This window comes from Stomoxys calcitrans, chromosome 3 (assembly GCF_963082655.1).
Source record: "Stomoxys calcitrans chromosome 3, idStoCalc2.1, whole genome shotgun sequence".
NCBI classification, from domain to species: Eukaryota; Metazoa; Arthropoda; class Insecta; order Diptera; family Muscidae; genus Stomoxys; species Stomoxys calcitrans.
The window spans coordinates 80,337,000-80,350,661 of record NC_081554.1 but is presented as its reverse complement, the minus strand read 5'-3'; the positions used below and the strand labels follow the sequence as shown (position 1 = coordinate 80,350,661).

Genomic DNA, 13,662 nt, shown 5'->3' with positions numbered 1-13,662 from the left:
GTCAGGTGAGAATATTGTGGAACCACTCTTCCTCGTGGCACTGGGCACTTGCGGTGTAGACGATTCCTTCTTAGATGCTTCACTAGCTTCTGTTGATTAAGTACTGTTTGAGTTCCGTCCTTCCCCGCTGGCGCCCAACTTGAGCCCAGCCCAACTGGATGACTCACCCACACAGGGCTTTTCGGGTCTCGTTTCGATAACTTCCCCTCCTGTCTCAATTGTGTCAGGGGGATTTTCAGTCATCTGCAATCAGCCAGACCTTAGCGATGTGGTCGATAGTTCCTCAGGCAAGTGTTCAGCAACTACTGATGAGCCGTCCACTGATTCCTCAACTCCACCGCTTCTATAAACCTTAAGTTTCAAATTCAGTTTGGATAAAATTGTTTTTAGTTTTAACACAAAGCTTCTATGAAAAGATTTCTCTATGGAAAAGATTTCTATAAAGTTGTCTACAAAGACCAAATTTCTATGAAATTTTCTTTGAGCACAACATTCATATGATTTTTTTCCAAAAATAAAATCTCTAAAAAATGTCTCAAAATCTAAATTCCATGAAATCTTATCAACGACAAAATTTTTATGATTTTTTTAATATTGTAGTAATTTCTAATAAATTTGTTACTTTGCTCTAAACTTGTTTTCATTTCTTAATAGATTCTCGATGTTTTGGGTTTAATATTTGAACCGCCCAATGGTGTGTGTCCTTCAGTCGAAGATATAGTACTATGTGATTTATTTAGATCGATAGATTTGAGAGAACTGAGAGGTCCTTGCTTTAATGTAAGTATTTAACGCAACAACTTCATCATTATTTTTGTAATACCCCTTTAATATTTAAACTAAGAAACTCTTAAAAAAATGTTTCCGCTTGTTTTCATTGCAGACCATCAAACCGAGCCTTAGCAGATCCACGCTTAACCTTTTAGCGGCCGTCAAGAAGCGTCAGTGTGCTTCGCTGGGAAATTCCTTTAGTGAGGCCAGCTCACCATGTACTCCACCCTCAACGCCCCGAGATCGTCGCTCCGGGTATGTTTCCGATTAAATTGTGCTCGATTTTTAACTTTTATGATTTGTTTTCCTTCCCTTTGGTTTATTCATGACAATTCCGAACCAAATTCACTAAAAAATAAATGTACAAAAAATACTGAGCTATTTGCAAAAACAAACTCAAACAAGCAGATTAACAAAATTATGCAATTTTAATTAAATATCTCTATTGTGTTTGTTGTGATTAACAAAATAGTTATTTGTCAAAATAGTTTAACTTCTATTAATTGTGTGTGGAAAAGGTCAACCAAGAAGTGCAAAAGCACGATCTAAGCTAGGCCTAACTATAGCGTATGTAAGCTGGCCAACCATAAGTTAAGGGCTAACGGGCTCATTTGGCAATACCAAGTGTTAACAGGATCACAACAAAGAAAACAGCGCCCAAAATAAAAATAAAGCAAGTAAAAAGGCATTATATTCGGCCGGGCCGAACTTTGGATACCCACCACCTCGGGTATATATGCAAACCCCATTTCGTCACAATTCAGTGAAAATTGGATAACTTAAGGATCCAAATTCTACACAGACATTGAGTGGTGTAATATTTATGTTACTATTCAGTTTTGTAGAACAAAATATTGGTCTTTTTGGCAGATATATCCAATTATATACCGATCTGAACTATATTAAGGTCGGATATCCTGAGGCTCAGAAAAACTCACTGTTTCAAATTTCAGCGAAATCGGGAAATAAATAAAGATTTTATGGGCTTCAGTCCCCTTATCGGCAGATCGGTCCATATGGCAGCTATATCTAAATATAGTCCGATCAGAACCATATTTAGGTCGGATGTTGGGAGATCTTAACCTACCCACTGTTTTAAATATCAGCGAAATCGGATAATAAATAAAGCTTTTATGGCATTCAGACCCTTTATCGACAGATCGGTCTATATGGCAGCTATATCTAAATAAAGTCCGATCTGAAACATATCTGGGTCAAATGTCGGGAGGCTTCAAATAACCCACTGTTTCAAATCGGATAATAAATAAAGCTTTCATGGGCTTCAGACCCTTTATCGGGAAATCGGTCTATATGGCAGCTATATCTAAATATGGACCGATCCAATCCATATTTAGGCCAGACGTCGGGAGGCTGAAAATAACCTGCTGTTTCAAATTTCAGCGAAATCGGGTAATAAATAAAGCTTTGTGGTGTTCATACCTTTTATCGGGAGATCGGTCTTTATGGTAGCTATATCTAAATATAGTCTGATCTGAACCATATTCGGATCAGTTGTCGGGAAGCCTTAAACTACTCACTGTTTCAAATTTCAGCAAATCGGATGAAAAATAAAATTTTTATGGGCATTAGACCCTTTATCGGAAAATCGGTCTATATAGCAGCTATATCCAAATATGATCCGATTTGGCCCGTTCAAGAACTTGACCAGCGTACATCAAAAAGACGTATCTGCGCCAAATTTCAACTCAATATCTTAATTTTTGAAGACTCTAGAGTGGTTGCAACAGACGGACGGACAGACACACGGACATCGTTAAATCGTCTTAGAATTTTACGACGATCCGAAATATATATACTTGGCAGGGTCGGAAATAGATATTTCGATGTGTTGCAAACGGAATGACTAAATGAATATACCCCCTATCCTACGGTGGTGGGTTTAAAAGTTCTGAAATCCAGATATTAGAATATCAACGTTTTGCTCTTGAATGTAATGGTCATACTGTACTTATGACACCGCTGAAGCTTGGTTCAAGTGAACTTCTTTCAATTTTTTTCGTTTGGTGTACAGTTCCAAAATAGTAACCATCAATCATCCATAGTTCTTCAGACCTGATTTCGAAGAATCAACTTGCAAGCTCATCTGATCTACAATTCCTTGGTAAGTCTCAGTGGTCCGACACCCAGAACAAATGAATTTTGAACGGTTCAGCCATTTCGTTGAGAGATTTGCAACAGTCGAGAGCGGTTCATTAATTCAAAACACGTTCTTGAGAAACCACGATGTCGGTAAGAGACATCTTAGCCCCTCCACCAACTCTATAATTGTAAGAGTCAGCACTCGATACACACTGGTGCATCAAATGATGCCGTCCTCAGTACAACTGTTATATACAAACAAACCCTATCCTTTGGATAGGGCAGAATATTCGACAGTAGATGGATTCTTGAATTCAACGTTATACCAGAGGATAACCTCTTTTCCATGACGGTGAATAGGAAAAGAGTTGATAGGTAGAACAATTTCTGATTCAAACAGATTTATGACCAGGCAATTTTCCTCAGTGCACTTCGCCATAGAGGGAAGAATCTCCTGTAGGCTATGCAGAAGAAAACTCTGAAACTTATCGCCAAAAGAAATGGAAACAATAAGTCTTCAATAAGCGTCTCCATCCTATGACACATCTCTTTATATCCTAAGTTGACGATAATAAGTCTTTTTGAAAGAGCAAATGCAAATTTTGCCATGAACATACCACTTCCAACTACTACGCTAAGTATGGTTTACATTAGTCCATGTTTTGATATAGCTGTCATATAAACCGATCTTGGATCTTGACTTCTTGAGCTAATAGAGCGCGCAATTCTTATACGATTTGGCTGAAAATTTAGCATGAGGTATTTTGTTATGACTTCCAATAACTGTGCTAAGTATAGCTTAAATCGGTATAGAACCTGATATAGCTGCCATATAAACCGATCTGGGATCTTGAATTCTTGAACCTCTGGAGGGCGCAATTCTCATCCGATTTGGCCGAAATGTTGTACAACTTCTCTTCATGACCTTCAACATACGTATCTAATATAGTCTGAATCGATCAATAGCTTAGTACAGCTCCTATATGAAACTATCTCCCGATTTTGCTTCTTGAGCCCCTACAAGGCGCAATTCTTATCCGAATGAACTGAAATATTACACAATGAATTCTACAATGTTCAGCATTTATTTATGGTCCGAATCGGACTATAACTTGATATAGCTCCAATAACATAACAGTTCTTATTCAATATTCTATGTTTGTCTAAAAAGAGATACCGCGCATAGAACTCGACAAATGCGATCAATGGTGGAGGGTATATAAGATTCGGCCCGGCCGAACTTAGCACGCTCTTACTTGTTTTGTTTAATCTGGCCCAGCTCGGTCCAGATTTGGATATAGCTGCCGTATAGACCGATATCTTGATTTAAGGTTTTAGGCATAAAAGGCGCACTTGTGTCCGACTTCACTGAAATTTGGTAAATTGCGTTGTGTTGGGGCCTTCGATGTTTCTATTTTATTTGACATAGATCGGTCCAGATTTACATGACGGACACAATAACTGAGACGTCTGTTCTAGCCAATGACAGCAAAGCGGTAGACCTCTTCAAATCTAGAGTAGGCCACATAGTTTTGGAATGCTCACAGCCCCTTCTTTGTGACCATCTATCATTCGTTGTCCTTTCTGCCTGGTCCTGAAAACCTAGCTTCCATATCGCTAGAGGCATACCCACAGATTCCAGTATCCCTGGGATGTGTAAGGTAGTTTCTTGTCTCATAAGCTCGTCCGCTTTACATTTCCCTGGGATATCTCTGTGGCCCGGCACCCAGAACAGGTGATTTTTGAACTTTTCAGCCATCTCGTTGAGAGATCTGCGACAGTCGAAGCGGTTTTTGTGTTCACAAAAACGTTCCCCAGGGCTGGTCGTTTAGTTCGGAACCATCTGTATAGAAGTCTATGTAACTTCTGTTACCAGAGATATCGTAATTCCAAACGGTTCTATCAGGAATAGTGTCATAGAAATTTTAATCAAAAAGTGACTCAGGTAGGGTTGAATCCCACTGCTTGGAATGAGAAAGCTCCCTTAACCTCACGCCAGTGTTCGCTGCAAATTGTCTAGTCGCAATGTCCAGAGGCATATTACGTAGCATTAAATTCAGTGCATCAGATGGTGTCGTTCTCAGTGCGGCTGTGATGCACAAACAAGCGTTCTTTTGGATCCGATTAAGTATTGAGCAGTCGGTGGACTTTTGAAGCGCCGTCCACCAGACCACAACATAATAGGTGTGACAGCTGCAGTAAATAGCCAATGCATTACCCGCGGTCTAAGTCCCCAACCTTTTTCAATGGCTCTCTTGTGTATAGGACAAGAGTGACCTTTCTTGCCCTTTCCAAAATGTTGGATTTGAAGTTCAATTTTCTGTCCAGAAAAACACCCAGGTATTTTGCGCTTTCTGTAAATGGAACATTCTCTCCACCCAAGGAGACAGGTTTCACTGTAGGCAACATGTATCTCTTGCTGAAAAGAACTACTTCTGTCTTGCACGGATTTGTACCCAAATCACTTTCGGTAGCCCACTTAGGTGTTGCACGTAGAGCTTCCTGAAGTATATCTATTAGAGTACTGGAAAGCTTTACGTGGTTAGGGCATACGCGACCACTTTTAAGCCTTTTTCTTCCAGAGACAATAATATATTGTTAATGGCTATATTCCAAAGTGGAGGAGACAGTACACCTCCTTGAGGTGTTCCTCTGCTGACCCATCTTGTTAAATCCACAGATGCCAAGCCTGCCGTTATTACTTTTTGTAGTAAGTAAGTTATTAATAAACTTTCTTACGGTTGAGTTTATGCCTAGAAACTCCAACTCCTTCATGATTGACGTCGGTTTTACATTATTGAAAGCAACTTCAATGTCAAGAAATGCTACCTTTGTATATGCCTTCACAGCGAGAGAACGCTCTATGTAGTCGGTCGTGAAGGGCTGTTTCAGTGGATTTGCCTTTACTATATGTATGCTGCAATAAGATATGTTTCTATCAATCTCTCAAGAGTCTTCGGCATAAAGGATGACAGACTAATAGGACGAAAATTTTTCGTCTTTGTGTGGTAGGGTTTCCCTCCTTTCGGAATGAATGTGACCTTCGTGTCCCTCCATCCCACAGGTAAATTTGACATTCTGATACAAGCAGAGTCTATCCCCCTAAGCCAGGGAACCAGTCTTTCAGACACAGCTTGTAATTCAACCGGTGATACATCATCTGAGCCTGGCGACTTAAAGGAGTCAAAACTTTTTATCTCCCAAAGGATTTTCGGCTCAGACACAATTTCCCTAGTAGCCTCCGTAGAAGACATGGTATCTCAGAACCTGAAATATAATTTGATGCACTGGTATTCACTTGCAGTGTAACATATGTCTAAACAAGTAAGGAAATAAAAGAACAAAAGAATAAAAGAATTACGAGTATATATACGAATTTTCGTGACAATCAGTTAACAAAATACGACATTATTACAAATATCTGAAAATCGGTTTTGATTTCGACCAAGCTTTATCCAAATCTGAACCGATTTCCATGAACTTCAGCAGTAATGTCTAGAGTCGTGAGAAAATTCTTCCTGCAACCACACCATTGCAATATTGCTATTTTAAATCTTAACCGATTTCGTCCGAACTTCTTTGATATTGTGATAGTTGTAGAGAAGGACGTTGTGCAAAATTTTGGAGCCATTACAAGCGCATTTATTGACCAATATTCCCAAAATTTTGCACATTCTCTCGAAATTTGACAATAAGGATTGTCTTATGATATTCGATATTACTGGTAAGTTTCCTAGAAATTGGTTCAGATATATATAAATAAATAAATATATATATATATATATATATATATATATATATATATATATATATATATATATATATATATATATATATATATATCTGTTAACAAATAACCACGTTATTGCAATATTAGTTTAAATCAGGCGAACATATATATTGCAGCTATATCCAAATCTATACCGATTTTTTTTCCAATTTCAAATGCCGGTGCCAAATTTGAAGATGATTGGAAGAAAATTGCGACCTCTACTTTATTCATAAATTTACATTGACAGACAGACAGACGGACATAGGCAAATAGAATCAGAAAGAGATTCTTAGTCGATCGGTACACTTATCGATGGGTCTAGCTCCGTTACTTTTGTTACCAACAAATGCACTTAGCATTTGTTTCTGATAATGTTTGCGATTGTCTTAGGTACAAGTGTTATGTCGGAACCTACTGTTGGCTACAGCCAAATATACCTCTACGTTTGATCGACTTCATGCCCCACTGTTCTGCGAGAATTTAAGTCGCCTATCACTATGTTTTTCTCACTAATCTAGGTCTATTTGCTAAATCTAAATCTTATGAAGAAATCAATCCAGGTTTTATATACATATGTAGATCTCACAGATATTTCGCAGAGGAATTCCTAGATTTTATACTATGGGGTAAATCTCAGACATGTGTTGCATGTCGATTGGTCAGCTTTGACTTTAGTGTAGAGCGCGAATCTTGGTTGACTTTTTCTTTAAATTTTAGTTCAGTGTCAATGTAGCATTCTTCTTTTCAACTTGTTTCCGTGTATTACAAAAAATCAATTATTAACAAAAAAAAATTGAGTTATCGCTAATGTTTGTACATTTGACTACTTCATTAACATACAAATAAATTATGAATAAACTAACAATGATTATGTTATGACAAAAAGCGAATAAACCAAAACAAAGAAAGAAACACAAACCTCACACACAACAATCCTGGTCCTGCTCCACCCCCCTTCCGCCCTTAGTTACACCCATAACATAAAATCAACTCTACTAAGCAAACCAATTTTGCCACAATACCACACGGACATGAAAATCCTTTATTTCCGCCTATTTCCGCTGTTGCAATTTTTATTCTTCTCTTTAGCTCTAATTTTTGTTAAAGCAAGACAAAGAAATAAATAAAAACGAAAAAAAACAAATCGAAATTATAATAATAACAATGAATCAGAGAACGCAAACAATCGATGTTAATTTTGTGTTTATGGCATGTTTTACTATAATAAACATATTTTAATAAATTACTTCTAACTACTTTAACTTGTTCTAACATTTAAGAAACAGATGATCCATTACATGTATTTTATCCTAATGTACTTTTATGAATAAATATGAAAAACTACATTCCCATGTGTGTGTATGTGTGTGTGTGTGTGTGAGAAACACTAAAGGTATTTTTACTCTCCTTAAGCTTAGAGCCAAGAGTTTTTGTACATTTTGTTTACTTTTTTTTGAAACTATAAAAGAGTTTTCATTGACCTAGTGCCCAGCCTCTCCCATGACCTACAATCAAAATAGATGCACATCCCTTTCCACATTTTTGACATAACATTTTTGTTAGATATTTCTTTTTTTTCAATTTTTTTGAAAACTTTATGTTGATTTTTTTACTAAAACATTTCAATTGAACTTTTTTTCTGTAATTTTATTTCATTTTGTTTACACAAAACAATAAATTTTTGAATGCCAAAAAAAAAACAAAATCCAACTACAAATTATCCCCAAAAAGTGTTGTGCCGGCGCCTTACGAAGTCTTTCGTATGTACTAAAAACAAAATCCAACTACATCATCACCAAGTACCAGACCAGTACTAAACAAGAAAATCTACTAAATCCTAAACTCCAACAATTGTAAAGTAATCCCAATCAAGAAAAGAGAAAAAAAAAACAAACTGCATGAAAATCAAACTAAAACCAAAAGAAATTTCCTCACAATCACAAATTCTTTTCCAGTGTTTTGTAAAAAGAAAAACCCCAAAAAATTATAATAATTTATTTTTGTATAAAGAAAAAAAAAATCCAAATTAACAAAATTTTGTTTCCCAAATCCCTGTAAACATAACGAAAAAAAAAATCTAATAAAAATTTTGGTAAGTTCAACTTTTATTTACATTTAATTCTCAACTCAAAAACAAAAGTTGCTTTATTCCTTATTTGAAAACAATTCCAAAAACAAGTTCATTTTTTCTAGCGTTAAAGCAAAAAAACCTAACCAAAATGACAGCAAAGCAATTCTCTTTCGCTTTTGTTCTATGATTTCCTCATTCATTCCTTGCAAGGCCAAATGCGTTTAAACTGAATTGAATTTTAAAATAGAAACCATCTGTAAAAGTTGTAAAAAGATCCGTGCTAAAAGAAAATGTGCAAAACTTGTAACACCACACTGACTCACTCATTCAGCCATACACTCACACATCCTCCTACATTTGTATTCCCATAAACATATCCTTTGTCACAGACATGCAAATATAGACATTAGCAGCACTAACAACTAGAAGAATGTAGTAAATTTACTAACCGCAGCACAGTGGTTTCAAATCGATAATCAAACAAGTAAGGACGGGTTAGAGTCGGGCGAAGCCGACCTTTTGATACCACACACCACATTGGGTATGCAGGTTAAGTTGACCAAACTAAAATGTGCTTAAATTTGAAATGTAGAATTTTAGACCAAAATCCGGACATATCGTGAGAGTTATAGAAAAAATCGTAGAGCAAAATTTTGAGAAAATCGGTTGATAAATGACTTAGCAAAGGTCTCAAAAGTGGAAATCGGGAGCTACATCTAAATCTGAACAGACTTCTATGAAATTTACCAGTGACAGGAAAAGTCGTAAAAGAAACCTTAGTGACAAATGTGGGGATCGGTTAACAAATGACCAAATTATTGCAACTTTACTTTACTTTAATTGGCTACGACAGAATATTTCTTCCACTAGCCGCACGTAGAATAGCGTTCCCAGCGCCTCGATCTTCTGCGCTCATTCTAAAATCTTTGACACCAAGTTTCGAAGAGTCTCCTACCACTTGATCTTTCCATCGGGCTTTTGGTCTTCCCCGTTTGCGTGTACCACCGTGTTTGCCTTCAAAAGACTTCTTTGCTGGAGCTTCTTCATTCATTCTGACAACATGACCTAGCCTAACTATGCTATCGTCGTCATACAGCACGTGGTTCATACGTCGCCTATATTCTCCATTATCGCAAACTGTTCCATATATTTTACGAAGAATCTTTCTCTCAAATATTTCAAGCACTCCCTCATCTGCTTTCACAAGTACCCATGCCTCAGAACCCTATAAAAGCACGGGTAGTATCAGTGTCTTGTATAGTGTAATCTTCGTCCGTCGAGAGGTGGTCTTGTTTCTAAACTGCTTACTTAGTTCAAAATTTTTCAACTCCCAAAATGCCTTGTTCAAGCGAGCATTCTTTATCTGCTCGGTTGTACAAGGCGTTTTGAGAGTTGAAACCATCCATTTCGTCTTATCTCCATTTACTGCCTGACTCTCTTTCGATTCTATCAAAGGCTGCAGTTACTACTTCCGGTGACCGACCTATGATGTCGATGTCATGGGCATAGGCGAGTAGCATGTATTGTTCATGTGCAGTACACAGTGGAGGTGCCCTACTTGGCATATTCATTCATCCGCCTTCTCAAGAATTATCCACGAATCCAAGGCCTTGGGGACCAACATATCATCCACATAAATTCAGAGTTTCGAAGACAGTAAATCGCTTCCTAGTATTTATTTGCGGTTATCGTTATGACACAGTCACCTGCCTGAAAGGCCAGACAAGTGTACGTCTCACCGGCATAATGATGTCGAGTGTTTCCGAGTATACCCCTAATCAAGTCATTGACTTCATCTTACAACAATGTGCGAATACCATAAGCGTCCCGCCACGGGATAGCTGTGAGCACCACACAGGCTGGAACATTGACATTGCTGTCACGAGAAGCGGGTAATTGGCGCCTTTAAATAACCAATGGCCACCCTGTTTCCGCGGCGATCGGTCCTTTGGACCGGAACGAGCTTGATCACCTACAGAAGCTTGACGAGGATCGCCACCTCCACATTAAAATGTGGCTACAACAACAACCATAAGCGTAGAAAGGCCTTTGCGGTGTGGGCTAAGCAACCCCTAGAAATGTTTTAGATCAACGCCACCTCCCCCTTCCCCCACAAATTTTATAAACAACCGAATTTGTTCATTTTATTGCTTCTCAAAGGGCTGCAGCCCACCCAGACAAATGGTTACACAGCATTCGCCTCCTACTCCTCCCTCCCGTGAAAGCGAATATTCTTTCTCCAATGAGTCTAGGTGCCAAATAGTCTGATACCCTCCCCAGGCCGATCACCTTATCCTTAGTACCCAGAATGGAACCGAAACCTTTCCTCCCTCAATCGAAGTGCAACTTTGGCGGCAGAGCTCCTTGTGTAGACCTCAATAGGCTACATATTCAGAATTGTTTTTAAACTCGCCTGTGATGTGGACCTTAAAGCTCCCGTGATTCGCGCTCATACTAGTTTTTACACCTTCTGAAACTCCATGTTGCAAGTGCTCTTCTCCACAGCCTTCCACCTACCAGTGCCCCATATGTCAGCACTGGTCTCTCAATGGCGGTGTACGTCCAGTTAACCATCTACAGGCTACTTCCTAAAGTCTGGGATCTCCGAGCGAAGAAGGTCTGCTCCGTCTTCTCTGGGTTCGTCTTTAACCTTTAATCCCCCAAATCGACACAAAAGGCATACCAAGTGGTTTATCCAGATTTCAAATTCCCCTACCTAAAATAGTAAATGAACCACTGTGCAGTAACCCAAAAAATATGCTCTTGTTGGTGATAATGATTTTTTCCTGTTTTTCTGTTTGTTGGTTCATTCTGTTGTTTCTCATTAATTAACACAGTTTTTGTTCGTTCTGTCATACCCTAGAAAGAGAAGAAGCTTACAGTAGTTGAAACTTAAGTGCATAGTCACTATTCTTATGCATAAAACTGCTCCAGCTGTCATATGGTTGGAGCAATTTGTAAATGTTCATTGTTTAGATTTATGCTAATGCAGCTTCCTTTTTCTATTTTCTGTACATTTTAATGCTCTTGAAAATGGTTTGCATGTTTTGTGAATTTGCTTGCATAATTTGCATGATTGTTACAAAATTAAATAAGCATTTGTCTTTTGTGTTGGCGAGAAGGAGATACGAAAGAAAATGCAATTTAAAATTAATTATTTATTTTATTTACCATTGTGAGTTAGATGGGAGGTTTACGAACCTCCCTTGGTTGGGTTGAAAAGAGGGTGCAGATTTGAAACTGACCCATGCCACTATAGACGTACGCCTGAGCCAGTAATCGGCTTATTTTGCGCTCTAAAAAGTAACCTCGAAAAAGAAAATCTAAGTTAGGTTAGGTTGAAAAGGGGGTGCAGATATTAATTCGCCCCATGCCACTATGGACATACACCTAAGACAGTAATTGGCTTGTTGTGCGCTCTAAATACAAAAAAAAAAGTTACCTCGAATAAGAAAATCTAAGTTAGGAATTCCGTGGTACTTACTTACACTCCCCTAAGTTGGTTCATGTCTGGATTAGTGTCCCCAACTAAGTGCCAGTATCTGTTGTAAGCGAAAGCCGGGCAATGACAAAGGAAATGCTCCAACGTCTCATCATCTTTCCCGCATGCCCTACACATGCTATCACTTGCCGCACCGATTTTACATAAGTGAACTCATAGTCCTAAGTGTCCCGTTATAATACCAATAGCTACACTGACGTCCTTTTTACTTCCTTTCAGTAATAGCCTCGTCTTCTCACGATCTGGATCCCCCAAAGGCTTTTCGTCATCCTTCCGCCTGTTTAGCTGTTCCACAGGTTTGCATGCGCATTCATCGCCCACGCCCTTAACTCAGACTGCGTCGAACCGAAAGGCTTCGGGTTAACCAAGTTTATTGGCGGCAGTCCTCTGGCCTTCACCGCCAAATCGTATAACCTTCCGTTTCCCTTTACTCCGTTATGGCCCAGCACCCAAACGATGCGGATTTTTCCATCCTCAGAGAAGGCGTTAATCTGCTTCTTACACTGCAAGACTGTTCGTGACCTTACCGTTCTTGCTGTTATGGCCTTTATGGCAATTTTACTGTCCGTAAAGATGTTCACACTCGACGTCCTCGCGTTAGCACCACACCATCTCACGCATTCCGTGATCTTCCGGATCTCCGCCTATAGAACCGTTTTATGGTCAGGCAGTTTAAATCAGATCGCATTTCCTGGGTTCTCAATGCAGACCCCCAGGCCCACTCTGTCCCCTAGCTTTGATCCATCCGTGTAACATGATCTTCTAGATGCAATACTTGGGTTCCGTCAATCGAAGAGTGTGCCGCTACATGCGCATTCATTGCACACGCCCTTGACTCGGACTGCGTCGACCCGAAAGGCTTTGGGTTAACCAAGTTTCTTGACGGCAGACCTCTGGCCATCACCGCCAAATCGTCGGCCTTTTCGTTCCCCCTTACTCCGTTATGGCCCAGCACCCAAACAATGCGGATTTTTCCATTCTCAGAGAAGGCGTTAATCTCCTTCTTACACTGCAAGACTGTTCGTGAACTTACCGACCTGACTGTTATTGCCCTAATGGCAATTTTACTGTCCGTAAAGATGTTCACACTCGACGTAGTCGCGTTAGCACCACACCACCTCGCGCATTTCGTGATCGCCCGGATTTCCGTCTGTAGAACCGTTTTATGGTCAGGCAGTTTATATCAGATCTCAGTCCCTGGGTTCTCAATGCAGACACTCAGGCCCACTCTGTTTCCTTACTTTGGTCTACCCGTGCAACATGATCTTCCAGATGGCAATACTAGGGTTCCTTCAATCCAAGAATGTGCCTCTGGCAGCAGTACCTCGCACTCGACTTCAAGGTTCATCTCAGGTATCCGATCGGAAACCTCTTCCCTTCCTTCCAGGTCGCCTCGATTAAACCACGATGGTATGAGCTGCTCTCATCCTCAATTCCTTCTCCCAT

At 39.2% G+C, this 13,662-nt stretch overlaps 1 protein-coding gene across 6 annotated transcripts in view; it reads left to right on the top strand.

The window, feature by feature from the left end:
- The window catches only part of LOC106085679 (slowpoke-binding protein), a 374,280-nt gene that overhangs the window by 343,237 nt on the left and 17,381 nt on the right, over positions 1-13,662 (top strand). For 4 of the 6 annotated variants that reach the window (XM_059364530.1, XM_013250014.2, XM_013250013.2 and 1 more), the window contains 2 exons: positions 655-780; positions 884-1,026. In XM_059364530.1, coding sequence (XP_059220513.1) covers positions 655-780; positions 884-1,026 — 269 coding nt within the window. Of the gene's footprint in view, positions 1-654; positions 781-883; positions 1,027-8,374; positions 8,730-13,662 lie in introns of those variants that run through there. The other 2 variants (XM_013250017.2, XM_013250016.2) reach the window with 1 other exon arrangement.